This window comes from Chiloscyllium punctatum, chromosome 20 (assembly GCF_047496795.1).
Source record: "Chiloscyllium punctatum isolate Juve2018m chromosome 20, sChiPun1.3, whole genome shotgun sequence".
In the NCBI taxonomy this organism is placed as follows: Eukaryota; Metazoa; Chordata; class Chondrichthyes; order Orectolobiformes; family Hemiscylliidae; genus Chiloscyllium; species Chiloscyllium punctatum.
The window spans coordinates 14,200,346-14,216,049 of NC_092758.1; the positions used below are offsets into that span (position 1 = coordinate 14,200,346).

Below are 15,704 nucleotides of genomic sequence, written 5' to 3' on the forward strand. Positions count from 1 at the left end.
CACTGAGTGTCCCTGGGCAGAGGGTGCTGCACTGTCCCTGGGCAGAGGGTGCTGCACTGAGTGTCCCTGGGCACGGGGTGCTGCACTGTCCCTGGGCACGGGGTGCTGCACTGTCCCTGGGCAGAGGGTGCTGCACTGTCCCTGGGCAGAGGGTGCTGCACTGAGTGTCCCTGGGCAGAGGGTGCTGCACTGTCCCTGGGCACAGGGTGCTGCACCGTCTGTCCCTGGGCACGGGGTGCTGCACTGTCCCTGGGCAGAGGGTGCTGCACTGTCCCTGGGCAGAGGGTGCTGCACTGAGTGTCCCTGGGCAGAGGGTGCTGCACTGAGTGTCCCTGGGCAGAGGGTGCTGCACTGTCCCTGGGCACAGGGTGCTGCACCGTCAGTCTCTGGGCACAGGGTGCTGCACCGTCTGTCCCTGGGCACGGGGTGCTGCACCGTCTGTCCCTGGGCACGGGGTGCTGCACTGTCCCTGGGCACGGGGTGCTGCACTGTCCCTGGGCACGGGGTGCTGCACTGAGTGTCCCTGGGCAGAGGGTGCTGCACTGTCCCTGGGCACGGGGTGCTGCACTGTCAGTTGGATAGTACTGAAACATTCTTGATATAGCCCTTTCAGTATTCAGAGGTGGAGGTCAAAGATCTTGTGTATGAATCTGAGCAGGGAAGTTCTCCCAGGTATCCGGAGCCAATATATATTCCTTAACTAACATCTCCAACTGATTACCCGGTTATTATTATCACTATTCGTGTGAACAATTTGGCTGTCTTTCCTACATGTACTTTTGAAAATTGTTTGAGATATCTGGAAGTTGTGACAGGCGCAATGTAAATGCAAGAAGCTCTGGAGTGCTGGAAATGGGGTTGAAACAGAGTGAGTGGCCTTAAAAATCAACCCGATTGCTTGGAGTCCTGGGTAGACCAGACCAAATCAAGACTTCCTGAAAGAATAGTTGCGAACCAATGTAATTGTTAAAAACAATCCAACAGCTTCATATTCCCATCTACCAACACAATTTTGTTTGTATTTCCACATTTAACGAGTTTTGAGAAGATTTGTAGCTCAGGTTGAGGTTTTGGATGTAGGATCGACTGGGACAACGCATCCATCCTAGGGCAAGCCAAACAAAGACACGCACGAGAATTCCTAGAAACATGGCATTCCAACCGGAACTCTATCAACAAACACATCGAGTTAGACCCATCCACCACCCCCTGAACAGGAAATGGAATCACCACCGGAAATGACATCACCAACCCAAAGAAACCCAAACATATAAATAGAAAGCAGGAATTTTCAGCATTGCTTCACCTGAGGCCCACTGAAGACGTTACCTAGTAGGGTAACGAAACGTCTGGAAATGAACCTTCAGGCTCAGCGAGCAAACCTACATCAAATTCCACATTTAATTTTCTTAATTTACACAATGAATTAAAATTCTCAAACTGCTGAGATGGGTTCTGAGCTTAGAATCTGCAGATAACAGAAACATTGCGGTTCTGTAATAGCAATGGGTTGGCTATTAGACATGTATTTGTACAACACTGACGTGTGGTTCAAAATTAGATCACACTTTGAAAAGATCCAGCACAGGCCTGACAGGCCAAATGTTCTGTATGACTCTGCAAATAAGTATTAACCACAATTTGAGAGATTCACTTAAAGAAACTGCACACTTTTCAAAGACAGATGGAAAGTTTAAAAGCTTACTACCTTACTGGAGGATTCTAGAACACTCCGGAAACACTCCTGCCCCGACTGACAAGTGTCTATCTCAGTCTTGCTGATGAGGGTGAAGTATTCTTGTAGTTTCTCGTACACATCCCCATCCAGGTTCTGAAACATTGGACAACAAGGTGACAGAACTTTAACACTGGAGTTGGGACCATTCAGTGAGTGATTTTTCAGAAGCATTTCCTTACACAAAGGGCCATGGGAATCTGGATTTCTCTCCCGGATGAGCAGTGCATGTTGGAATTCCAGTCTGGGCTCAGGGTGTGGGGGGGAGGGGAGCGATGCAGTTCTGGGACCCAGAGGGTATTTGGAGGCAGGATGTTAATTACATTTTCTGGGCCGAGCGGTGGCAGACTCTGAGGTGGGAAGGGAACTATGTTTTGAGAAACGGTGGTGTACCAGATCCTCATCACTACCTATCTGCTTTGGCACTAATTTAGTTCTGGGTGAGAAGGCCTAAGCTCCACATTCCTGGCCTGGAGCCTGGTGAGCCCTTCCAGTTGTTGATGAACGATTGCTTGAGCACACATCCCTGCCTGGACCACAATTACTTCAGGTTCTGGTAAGGTGGGAGAACATTGTACTACTTGACTGCAAGAAGTTGCCATGGGTGGGAGGGATGGTCTTGGGGGTTGGACGGAGGACAGTGTTGGGTTATCATTTTAGACAACCCTCATCCTTGCTTCCAACATGCATCCACTGCTTCCCCCTCACATCCCAACACTTGATTTGATTTATTACTGTCATGTGTACTGAGGTACAGGGAAAAGGGTTGTCTTACAGGCTTTATGGGCAGATCCTATCATACAAATACATCGGGGTAACAGAATAGAATGAGAAAGAGATTAACATTGACATTAAACAGGTCCATTAAAAGTCTGCTAACAGCGGGGAAGAAGCCGCTCTTAAATCTGTTTGTACGTGTATACAAACATTTTATATCTTCGGCCTGATGGACGAGGGTGGAAGAGAGAATAACTGGGTGGGAGGGAGGGGTCTTAAATTATGTTAGCTGCTTTCCCAATGCAGTGGGAGGTGGAGGTGAAGTCAATGGATAGGAGATTGGTTTGTGTGATGGACTGGGCTGTGTCCACAGCTCTGGAGTTCCTTAAAGTCTTGGGAAGGGCACTTGCCATACCAAGGTGTAATGCATCCAGATAGGATACTTTCGAAGAGGCATCCACATAAGTTTGTAAGACTTTAATGGACATTCCTAATTTACGTCACACGCGCTGTGTGATCATCCATCTTAGGAGTCCCCCATTTGTCTTTAGAAAACGAGAAGAGGCTGCTCCAGATGCGGCCATGAGGGAGAAGGGAGTGATGGGATACTGGAGGAATAGATTATCCACATGGGAGGAAGCTCATGTGGAAGGTCATGGATCTACTTGGTCATTGACCACCCTGTTCTTGTCAAATCACATCTAACCCACCAAGGAGGTTTTTTGATGTTGCGAATCACGCATAAAGTCACATGGCGTTCTGGTCGAATTCATTCGGGCGAGGGCAGAGCAAAGCTGAGATCTCCTGCGAGCCACTAATTTACGGCTTTGGCAATCCACCTCAAACAGAATGCCAGCTGGCAAAGTCATGTGATGTCACATCCAACATCAAACCAAAGCTCAGAGCCTGCTTTGCAAACTCAGAGTAATCGCACACAGGTCACAGTAACCAAACTAAACACCAGGACGACAGTCTGCAAATTCCCACAACAACCTTCAGCAGAATTCTTCGTTCATCCAAATAGGGCTTTGAACCTCAGACTCCACCCTCTGCATTCTTTTTCCCACATTGGGGGCAATAGACTGGCAGGGCAATGCGTTCCTCTGAAAACTGGTTTGGATAAGTGTGAAACAAGACCAGAAAATGCTGGAAAAGCTCAGCAGGTCTGATGGCATCTGTGAAAGGAAATTGAAGTTAACGGTTCAGGTCCGTTGACCTGGAACCCACATCCAGGACTCTGTTCCGAGGAAGGGTCACTCAACTCTGATTTCTCTTTGCACATGTTGCCAGACCTGCTGTGCTTTTCCAGCATTTTCTGCTTATATGTATTTCTGATCTACAGCATCCGCAGGTCTATCTGTTTTTATTTAGATAAATATAAATAAGGAGTTTCTCGTGGTCAAACAGGAGAAAGATTTAAGGTGATTTACAAAAGAGCCAGAGATAAAATGAGAAAAAAAAAGTTTCTACGCAGCAAATTGTTAGGATTTCCAGCCTAGGGCAGTGGAAATAGATTGAACAGAAGCATTTAAAAGGGGAACTGGATAAATACATGGCCAAGAAAAAAAGTTGCAGGACTACAGAATAGGCTGGGGCTGTTTTCCCTGGAACATCAGAGGCTGAGAAGTGACCTTAAAGAGGTTTATAAAATCACAAGGAGGCATGGATACGATAAATAGACAAGGTATTTTCCCTGGGGTGGAAAAATCCAGAACTAGAGAGCATAGGTTTAGGATGAGAGGGGAAAGATATAAAAGGGACCTAAGGGGCAACTTTTTCACACAGAGGATGGTGTGTGTATGGAATGAGCTGCCAGGGGATGTGGTGGAGGCTGGTACAATTGCAACATTTACAAGGCATTTGGATGGGTATATGAATAGGAAGGGTTTGGAGGGATATGGGCCGGGTGCTGGCAGGTGGGACTAGATTGGGTTGGGATATCTGGTCGGCATGGACGGGTTGGACCGAAGGGTCTGTTTCCATGCTGTACATCTCTATGACTATGGGAGAAAGTGAGGGAGTGGAGCCAACTGAATTGCTCTTTGGAGTAGCAAGCACAGATTCAATGGGATGAATGGCCTCATGATGCATTGCACTGTTCTGAAATTCTAATAGGATGAAGGAGGTCTTTCAGCGAGGGCACAGGCAAAATAGTGAATGCCCTCATTCTTTATTGTAAATCCTGCAGTTTTATATTGCTGAAGCACAGATACATTTTTATAAAGCATTTTATTGTTTGGAACTGAGCTCGTCCTCATTCAGAAATGATACAAAGTGGAAGTACTAATCTGTTTCACACCTACTTCTGTAATGACCCGAGTTGCCTCATTGCCAAGTCCAACTTTTACCCTGTTCCTTCCTTAGGATTTCTCTCCCTTTGACAGTCAGGACCTAAACCAGGCCTTTCTCTCCCCAGCATCCTTAGAACTTAGAACAGCACAGGAACAGGCCCCTCGGCTCACAATACTGTGTCAAACATGGCACCAAGCTCAGCTAATCCCTTCTGTCTGGCCTTGGTCCATATCCATCCACTGACTGCTTCTTCATGAGCGAACCTAAAAGCCCCCTCAATGCCCCTATTGTATCTGCCTTGCCCCCACATCTCTTTTGAACTTTCCCCCCTCACCTTAAATGCATGCCCCCATAGTATTAGATATTTCAATTCTAGGAGAAAGATTTTGACTGTCAGCCCTATCTATACCTCTGGTCATTTTATGAACCTGTTTCCATGGCCTGTGTGTTTCCCTTATACCTTTATATCCACGACCAAGATCCAGACAGCAAACCTAGTCCATGTCCTTCTGATCAAAGTCATACTGAGCAGGGCTACCCACACAAAGCAGCACGGTGGCTCAGTGGTTAGCACTGCTGCCTCACAGCGCCAGGGTCCCGGGTTCGATTCCAACCTCGGGTGACTGTCTATGTGGAGTTTGCACATTCTCCCCGTGTCTGCGTGAGTTTCCTCTGGGTCCTCCGGTTTCCTCACACAGTCCAAAGATGTGCAGGCCAGGTGAATTGGCCATGCTAAATTGCTCATAGCGCTAGGTGCATTAGTCAGAGTGAAATGGGTCTGAGTGGGTTACTCTTCGGAGGGTCGGTGTGGACTTGTTAGGCCAAAGGGCCTGTTTTCACACTGTAGGGAATCTAATCTAAAGCTGGAAAGGACATAGAAAAGTCTCCAGTAGGAGGTAAATCCCAAACTAAACAATATAGCATCCACTTATTTACAGTCATGGGTTTCTCATGAAATTTCAAATTGGAGCAAATGTGACAGTATCATCAAATAGAGAAACTTAAAAATTGCTTGCAGCCTATCAAGTGTACAGCTACATAATCCGGGAGGGATCACATTTAACATCATAAGGTACGTGATAAGCATTACTGTAATTCAGGATCCACAATGTATTAGCAAACATAGAACATTACAATGTTCTCGATGTTGCACCGACCTGTGAAACCAATCTGAAGCCCTTCTAATCTACACTATTCCATTCTCATCCATATGTTTATCCAATGACCACTTAAATGCCCTTAAAGTTGGCGAGTCTACCACTGTTGCAGGCAGTGTGTTCCACGCCCCTATTACTCTCGGAGTAAAGAAACTACCTCTGACATCTGTCCTATATCTATCACTCCTCAATTTAAAGCTGTGTCCCCTCATGCTAGCCATCACCATCTGAGGAAAAAGACTCTCACTGTACACTCTATCTAAATCTTAACAACTGAGAATTCTCAGAAAGAGCCCGTACTGACCACAACCCCATTCAAAAAATGGAAGAGGTCGAGCAACAAAAGCTATGAAGTGTATTTGAAAATAAAAGCCTGTTTTGTTCAAATGGTTATGAAGGCTAAAATCATCATAGAACAGAATCCTTATAGTGTGGAAACAGGCCCTTCGGCCCATCAGGTCCATACCAGTTCACCCAAAGATGAATAAGCCACCCAAACCCATTCCCCTACACTTACCCCTTCTAATGCACCTAACCTACACCTCCTGAACACCATGGGAATTTAGTGTGGCCAATTCACCTTGGCCAATTCACCTGACCTGCACATCTTTGGACTGTGTGAGGAAACCCACGCAGACAGAGCAAGGATGTGCAAACTCCACACAGACAGTCTCCCGAAACTGGAATCGAGCCCGGGTCCCTGGCTCTGTGAGGCAGCAGTGCTAACCACTGAGCCACCGTGTTCAAAATTCTAACACCACATCACTGAAGAAAGACAATAAGCCCATATGCCTTTAAACACCCAGGTCCTTGGTCATGAGTCACTGTCAGCTAACATGCAGGTGCAGCAAGTCGTTGGTCCAATGGCCTTGATCACAAGAGGGCTTGAGTATAGAACTAAATAAAGATGTTTTGCTTCAATTGTGCTGAACCGTTGGTTAGGTTGCACCTGGCGAATGAAGAGCTGGTTTGGTTCCCCTTGCCTGATAAAGAGCGTGATAGTCATAGAGATAATGCATCAGAGGTTCACCAGACTAACTTTCAAGAGAGCAGGTTTCTCCTTTGTGGAGTGATGGAGGAGATTGGGCCTGTATTCTCTAGAATTTAGTAAAAAGATCAGAGGTGAATCTCATTGAAGTTTACAAGATTCTTAAGCCACTAGAATGGTGGATACAGGTGGGATGCTGCTGTTGGGTGGGTGTGTTGGAGGAATGTCTAAAACCAGGGGGCACAGTCTCAGAATAAAAGACAAGTAATTTTGGGCTGAAGTAAGGAGTTTCTTCATTCAAAGAGTGGTGAACCTTTGGAATTTTCTATTCCAGAGGGTTATGGGAACTCAGTCAATGTTGAAGATTGAGATTGTTGAATTTCTAAATACAAATGACATCAAAGGACAGGGAAATTACATAGGAAGTCATCTTTGAGGTATGTGATCAGCAATGTAGAATCACAAAACAGGCTCAAGGACCTGAATGGCCTACTCCTGCTCCTACTTTCCTATGTTCACCTGCTGCTATGACCTCACCCAGGTCTTTGTAAGCTCTGGACCCAATTATTTCAATGTCTTTCTTGTAGACCCCTTGACCTCCAATTCATCCAAACCTCCACAAATCCAAATCATGCTGAGTCCTGTTCACCCCTGCACTGCTCACACTGACTCCCATCTGGCAACATCTCCATTTTGAAATTCTCATCCGAGTTTCCAAGTCTCTCCGTGGTCTCACATCTCCCTATCTCTTGAACCTCCTCCCATCCCACAATCCTCCATGCTCTCTGCTCTCCTCCAACTCTTCCCTCCTCTGCATCACCAATTTTAATCATCCCACCATTGACAGCTGTTAGCAAGCTCTGAGATCTCTCCCTGAACTCACTCTCCTTTTTTGACAATCCATAATACTTAGTTAACCAAATTTATGACCGACTGTCCAAATATCCCCTGATGTGTTTGGCATTATATTTTGGTCTGTTAATCCTGCTATGAAAGCATAGTTACTGTGGTTGTTTTAAGTTTTTTTTTACTTGCAAGAGGTGTGGGCACTGTCAAGGCCAACTTTGGTTATTATTTATAGGTATTTATTGCCCACCGGCTTTGAAAAGACCCCTGGATTTGTACCTGGAGCATTGTAACCTGCAAGGCCATGGACCAGGTTGGATTAGAAAATGGGATTAGAATAGGTAGATAGTCTTTTCTCACAGAGTAATACGGGCCTGGAATGCACTGCCTGCAACAGTAGTAGACTCGCCAACTTTAAGTGCACTTAAAAGGCCATTGGATAGGCATATGGATGAGAATGGAGTAATGTAGGTTAAATGGGCTCCAGATTGCACCAACCTGTGGAACCAACAGAGGGTTGAAGGGCCTGTACTGCGCTGTAATGTTCTATGTTCTATAGTGTATTCAACAGACCCAGAATGGCCGCCTCCTGTGATAAAACATTCTATGATTCTAACGGTGAATCAAATTATTGTGGATCTGGAGTCACATGTAGGCCACGCAGATTTCCTTCCTCAAAGGATGTTTGCAAATAACTGATGGTCCTTTCATGGTCACCAACACTGAGACAAGCTTTCATTCCCAGATTTACGAAGTGAATTTGAATGTCACGTGTTACCATGGTAGGGTTTGAACCCATATCTCCAGAGAATTAAGCTGGCCATCTGAATTAACATCACCTCCTTCAATTGAGATGACTTACAAGTTGCTTTGTGAGGGCGAAGGGAGGCTAGTGAGGAGAATAAGCAGCCATTAAGTCGTCTGTTAAGTGGCCTGTTTTATACGCACGTAATCTTGTGATTATAAAGCATGTTCGACTGGTCAACCTCATACCTTCATGACAATGGGCAGGTCAGTCTGGAGGTAATGGTCCTGGTGTGCCGTGACAGCAGCAAGCGAGAGAAGGTATTCATTCCGAGCTTCCGTGACCCGATGGCTGCACTCGGACAATCTGGCAGAGAGCTTTAATGCAAAACATACGTGGTCAGGCAGCAAGTGGACTCCTGTGATCTCATACCATAGCAAGGACGGCATGGGAGAGAGAGTGCAGATTCACTGGGACAGCGACAAGGTTGAGGGAATCCAAATACGTGGAATCTGTTAAAGCTGAGTTTGAACTCTTTGAAGCAGAGAGGGTAAACATAAGGTTTCATAGAGATGTTCGAATTAGGAAGGGTTTTGATAGACCAAATGAGAAGCTAATGGCAGGAGAATCATTAACTGGGATCCTGCTAAGAGACTGATTGGCCAAAGAAACAGAGGCAACTGAAGGGAGCTATTTATTATATAAATACAGCGAATTGTGATCTGGTAGGTTAAAGGTGAGAGGGGAAAGATTTAAAAGGGGGAATTTTTTAATGTTGAGGGTGGTGCATGTGTGAAATGAGTTGCCAGAGGAAGTTGGTACAATTACAACATTGAAAAGGCAATATAATGGGTATATGAATAGGAAGAGTTTAGACGGATATGGGCCAAATGTTGGTGAATGCAACTAGATGAATTTGGAATATCTTGCTGAACATGGACAAGTTGGACCGAAGAGTCTGTTTCTGGGCTGGACATCTCTACGGCTCTGTGAAATGTGCTGGATAAAAGGGACAGATTCAGTAGGAAATTTCCAAAAACAAATTGAATAAACATACAACGGGGAGAAAACTTCCATGGGAAAAGCGGTCAGAAGCAGTATTATAGCTGTGGCCTCCTGTGATTTATGCCTGCCAATCCTACCTTTGCAGTCAGCTTCTGTAGACTGGTTTTTGAATGAAATATTCCAAACTCACTCTTTTTCGACCTAAAAAGAGCAAGGTAAAAATACCCTGTCAATTTATTACTAGCCCAGTGAAACAGGCTTGAGATTCTGTTGCACAAACATGAGTCATTTTGTTTGTTGCACAACTCGAAAATTTCCTCTAGTAGTCAACTTGAAACTAGGCAAACTCAGATAGGAATCAATGCTGTTTATCCCCAGATCCCCAGAGCTGATGTAACTTGGTTCAGAACACAAAGTGAGATGTTCGTATCTTACATACAATCAGACTCCAAACATTGCTCAGAAAAATCCTTCAGGCCAAAGCCATTGTTTGAGAGACTGGAGCTGATCGCTTCCTGATGCAGCTTTGCAAGATGAGTTTGCAGCAGTTCTCGGTCAAATTCCACCAAGTCATGATGTCACGCAGCACCACACTGATATCCCTGACAGCAGGGTAAATATAGAGACTGAGGCAAGTGTTCACAGGATGATTACACCATTATTTTTGTGCCTTTGCTGTGCTGTACTCAATCCAGTGAGAGTCAGCGTCTGTGGAACACATATCTCAGTGAGGGTCAATGTGTGTGGGGGGGACCCTGAACCCCAGAGAGAGTCAGTGTGTGTGGGGGACCCCATTCCCCAGTAAGTGTCAGTGTGTGTGGGGGACCCCATTCTCCAGTGAGAGTCAGTGTCTGTGTGGGAACCTTACCCCAGTGAGAGACAGTGTGTGTGTGGAGGGGACCCTGAACCCCAGTGAGAGACAGTATGTGTGTGGGACCCTGTTCCCTGGTGAGAGTCAGTGTGTGTGTGTAGGACCCCGTACCTCAGTGAGAGTCAGTGTGTGTGTGTAGGACCCCGTACCTCAGTGAGAGGCAGTGTGTGTGTGTGTGGGACTGTACCCCAGTGAGAGTCAGTGTGTGTGTGTGTAGGATCCCGTACCTCAGTAAGAGGCAGTGTGTGTGTGTGTGTGTGTGTGTGTGTGTGGGACTGTACCCCAGTGAGAGTCAGTGTGTGTGTGACCCTGTACCCCAGTGAGAGTCAGTGTGTGTGTGTAGGACCCTGTACCCCAGTGAGAGTCAGTGTGTGTGGGGGGGACCCTGTACCCCAGTGAGAGTCAGTGTGTGTGTGGGGAACCCTGTACCCCAGTGAGAGTCAGTGTGTGTGTGGGGGACCCTGTACCCCAGTGAGAGTCAGTGTGTGTGTGGGGGACCCCGTTCCCCAGTGAGAGTCAGTGTGTGTGTGTGTGGGGGACCCCGTACCCCAGTGAGAGTCAGTGTGTGTGTGGGGGACCCCGTACCTCAGTGAGAGTCAGTGTGTGTGTGGGGGACCCTGTACCCCAGTGAGAGTCAGTGTGTGTGTGGGGGACCCTGTACCCCAGTGAGAGTCAGTGTGTGTGTGGAGGATCCTGTTCCCCAGTGAGAGTCAGTGTGTGTGTGTGTGGGGGACCCCGTTCCCCAGTGAGAGTCAGTGTGTGTGTGTGTGGGGGACCCCGTACCCCAGTGAGAGTCAGTGTGTGTGTGGAGGATCCTGTTCCCCAGTGAGAGTCAGTGTGTGTGTGGAGGATCCTGTTCCCCAGTGAGAGTCAGTGTGTATGGGACCTATATATAAGTGAGAAACAGTGATATTTGGAGGTTTGGATGTGGTGAAGGAAATCTGGAGAATAAAATATGAGTGAAAGTGGAAATATTCTTCAGAACGCCCCGTCGCCCACCTCCCCCAACCATGGGCATTTCCAACCTGCTCCAGTTCCTGTTTTACTCCGCGCTGAGTTCCTTACTTGGCTTCAGCCTCCGCTGCTTTCTCCCGGGCAATCTCAGCAATCCTCTGCATCTGCCAATACTTCTTCTTCGCTTTATTCACCTCTTTCACTGCCTCAAACAGCTCTGACTGGATTCTAACCAGCTGTTCTGAGCACTGCCAAATAAACACAGAAACAGTATGGGTCTCACCCACCCCACCCTGATGAGGATTACCGACTCGATGTGATTGGGAGAGGTCATGGGTTTGTATCCTGTCAAGGTCTATGATTAGAGAAACGATCCACACACAGAGGGGAGAGGTGCGAGTGGGATTTCTAGGTAGGAGGACAGCCTGAATCTAATCTATGGAAATGGACATTAAACTGAAAAGAGAGATGGAAACAAATTATTTGGGGTGTGTGTGTGTGTGTGTGTGTGTGTGTGTGGGACTGTACCCCAGTGAGAGTCAGTGTGTGTGTGTAGGACCCTGGGGTAAAGCTCATGTAAGGAGAAACAAGCAAAGCCATTCCTGAGGGGGTCACTTACTGTTGGCAGTTCAGAGAAAAAGGAAATCCCGTGGATCAATGCACACTTGAAAAAAAGGGACTGAAATCTAAAAGTGAATAGATGTGAGTAGCTCAGAGAAGCTGAGGAGATGAGTATTTGTTTCAGAAGGGTGTTGTTGGTTGGTCAGTTGAAAAAGGAACCCTGTTGAGTTACACCATCGGGATTGGCTTGAGCCAAGTGAGCAAGGTGTTGGTAGATGTACACTTTGTCAGTGTTACCTCCACCCAGGGATCCTCAGGTACTAAACAAGTACCAGTGAAAAGCAGCTTGAGGGATAAGCACATTCATTTGGAAAAATAACAAATCTTATGTACTAGTAACAGAGTTGTTAAGACACAATGCCATATCTGTGTGCCAACTGATGCAAATGCTTGTAATTTAATACTGTGTGTTTGTGTGGTCTTGACTATTTTAAGAAAAAAACTCATCTTGGAGTGAAGTAGAGGGCATAAGTTCAAGGTGAGATGGGAAAGATTTAAAAATGAGTAACTTTCGAAGGGATTGAAAGGAGTGAGGATTTTAAGAATTTAGAGGGGCAACTTTTTCACACAGAGGGTGGTACGTGTATGGAATGAGCTGCCAGAGGAATTGGTGGAGGCTGGTACAATTACAGCATTTAACAGGCATCTGGATGGGTATATGAATAGGAAGGGTTAAGAGGGATACGGACCAAATGCTGGCAAATAGATTAGGTTAGGATATCTGGGCGGTGCGGACAAATTGGACCAAAGGGTCTGTTCCTGTGCTGTATGACTCTATGGAAGTGTACAGTTACAATGTTTAAAAGACATTTGGATAAGTTCATGAATAGGAAAGGTTTGGAGGGATATGGACCAGGAGCAGGCAGGTGGGACTAGTTTAGTTTGGGATTATGTTTGGCATCGACTGGTTGGACTGAACAGTCTGTTTCCGTGCTGAATGATTCTATGACTCTATAAATACCATATGGATGGTAATACGTGCTTCATTGTCCGTTGAGTTTGGGTCTTGCAGTTAGAATGAATCAGATTTAGTCTATTGCTTCCTTTCATCAGAATTTGGGGATTCCTTTCTCTTCGGGTTACTGGTCTCACGATGATTACAATGCGCTCATCGTCCTTGTGTTTGAGTCAATGATAATCTGTTTGTTGGTAATCACACTCACTGTAGTTTGATGGCATAACGTGTGTATGTAAACAGAAATATGAAAATCACTCAACAGTAGAGAAGTACAATCCTAGCACAAGGTGATACAGTGTGATGGGTTTATGATTGATACATCTCTGTGGAGAGAGGGTGGGCAGTAAGATTAGTTTGACATTCATACCGGTCCGAAGGCAAAGACTGGGACAGTGGAAATGATGCAGAGAGTGTGGGGCAGTGGGATTAGTTTTGAATTGGTACAGGACTATGCAGAGTGTGTGGGGCGGTAGAATTAGTTTGAGATTGACATAGGGCTAAGAAGGACTAGACTCGCTATCATAGCCACATCTCCTTCCTCAGCACCTGTCTATGGAACCGACCCCGGACTACGTTCAGACCAACAACATTTGGACCCAACCAGGACAACCAGTAGCTACAACAAATCCAAAGCCTCCAGCAACAGACCTCCCAACGGATCCTCCGCTCCACACTTGCAGCCATGCCCCGCTACCTACATTCCCTGCAATTAGACCTACCCCAGCTCAGGACAACACTCTCACAGACCTGCAAAGGACCTCCTACTGTTCTATCCAAACAGGCCCCACCACCAAGGATATATTTCCCTCCCCTCCCCTATCAGTGTTCCGGAAAGACCACTCCCTCCGTGACTCCCTGGTCAAGTCCACACCCCCCCACCAACCCAACCTCCACTCCTGGCACCTTCCCCTGCAACCGCAAGAAATGCAAAACTTGCGCCCACGCCTCCCCCCTCACTTCCCTCTAAGGCCCCAAAGGGATCCTTCCATATCCATCACAAATTCACCTGCACCTCCACACACATCATTTACTGCATCCGCTGCACCCGATATGGCCTCCTCTATATTGGGGAGACAGGCCGCCTACTTAAGGAACGTTTCAGAGAACACCTCTGGGACACCTGCACCAACCAACCCAACTGCCCCGTGGCTGAACACTAACTCCCCCTCCCACTCCGCCAAGGACATGCAGGTCCTTGGCCTCCTCCATCGCCAGACCATGGCAACAAGACGCCTGGAGGAAGAGCGCCTCATCTTCCGCCTAGGAACCCTCCAACCACAAGGGATGAATGCCGATTTCTCCAGCTTTCTTATTTCCCCTCCCTCCACCTTATCTCAGTCCCAACCATCGAACTCAGCACCGCCTTCTTGACCTGCAATCTTCTTCTCGACCTCTCCGCCCCCACCCCCACTCTGGCCTATCACCCTCACCTTAACCTCCTTCCACCTATCACATTCCCAACGCCCATCCCCCAAGTCCCTCCTCCCTACCTTTTATCTTAGCCTGCTTGGCACGCCTCCCTCATTCCTGAAAGGCTGATGCCCGAAACGTCAATTCTCCTGCTCCTTGGATGCTGCCTGACCTGCTGCGCTTTTCCAGCAACACATTTTTCAGCATAGGGCTAAGACGACAGAGTGAGGCATTAGGATTTGTTTGGGATTGATACATGGATATGGAGAGAGTGGGTCACTTCACGGGTTGCTCCTGCCAAGGATTGGCTCAAGTAGGAGGGTCAATTGTGCTATAAATGGAAGTAGGTCAATGGTAATCACCAACCTCTGCCAGCTCTAGATTGGCATCAATAACACCTTGTCCTACTCACCCAAAAATACCTTCCCTGTGTCGGTAATGGCCATACACAGCTCAGAGCAAAATGAGACAGAAACCTCAGCAAAGCCAGGGAGCAGTGTCTCACCTTCTTCAATCTCAGCTCCTTGGCCGAGCGCACAGTCTTCGCTGCCTCCACATTGACCGTCCGGTAATTCTCCGCTGCCGCAACACGTGCCAGGCCGAGCTGGACCGTCGCTTCGATGGTGGAACGCCAGACCACTGAGGCCATCCTAGAACACAGCAACAGGCCGTTCAGCCCCTCGAGTACAGCAGCAGGTGGAGGCCATTCAGCCCCTACCATTCTTGAATCAGATCACAGGCGTTTCCTCCTATATTTCACTCATTTCCCTCTGTAGCGCCCACTTCCCCCAGCAGGGTGTGGTTCAAGTGACTAGGAATCTGCTGCCCTGTACAATTTCCAGTCAGATTGCTAAACTGGCCCACTGTCCAGCAAGCAGGGACCCCGACACTGAAGGCAGCAGCAAATCTCAGCCTGACCTTTCCCCTTTGAAGAGACAACCAAAGCCGGGTCATTACAGATATTAGATCGCCATTCATAAATCCACAAGAAAATTCATGAGGAACATCTTTTCACAGACGGATAACTGAACTTGCTCCAACAGGGTGTGTTTGAGGAGAGTAGGTGCAGTTACAGATAACTTAGATGAGTAAAGAAGGATTGGGAGAACACAATGATGAGGGAGTCACATGTGAAAACTACCCAACAGCATGGACCAAATGCCCTGTTTCTGGGGCTGCAGGCATTACAGAAAAAGACATACACGTGCTGGAAACAATGTTGAACACTAAGCCTGGGGTCAGAGATCAGGCAGGATCATGTGTGGTTGAAGAGAGTGTGTGCGTGCGAGTGCGTGAGTGTTTGTGTAGACAGAGAGAGAGAGAGAGAGAGAGAGAGACACACACACATCAGCGTGATAGCAGCTTCAGGGGAACAGGGGGATGGAACGGTTAGCGTAACAGAGCA

The 15,704-nt window shown here is 47.1% G+C and overlaps 1 protein-coding gene across 1 annotated transcript in view; it reads right to left on the reverse strand.

The window, feature by feature from the left end:
* The window catches only part of LOC140491910 (F-BAR and double SH3 domains protein 2-like), a 74,490-nt gene that overhangs the window by 32,224 nt on the left and 26,562 nt on the right, over window positions 1-15,704 (reverse strand). The window contains exons 5-9 of the mRNA XM_072590365.1: window positions 14,805-14,949; window positions 11,422-11,558; window positions 9,623-9,686; window positions 8,729-8,857; window positions 1,709-1,831 (exon numbers count right to left, since the gene is read on the reverse strand). Of these exons, the coding sequence (XP_072446466.1) occupies window positions 1,709-1,831; window positions 8,729-8,857; window positions 9,623-9,686; window positions 11,422-11,558; window positions 14,805-14,949 (598 nt within the window). The remainder of the gene's footprint in view (window positions 1-1,708; window positions 1,832-8,728; window positions 8,858-9,622; window positions 9,687-11,421; window positions 11,559-14,804; window positions 14,950-15,704) is intronic.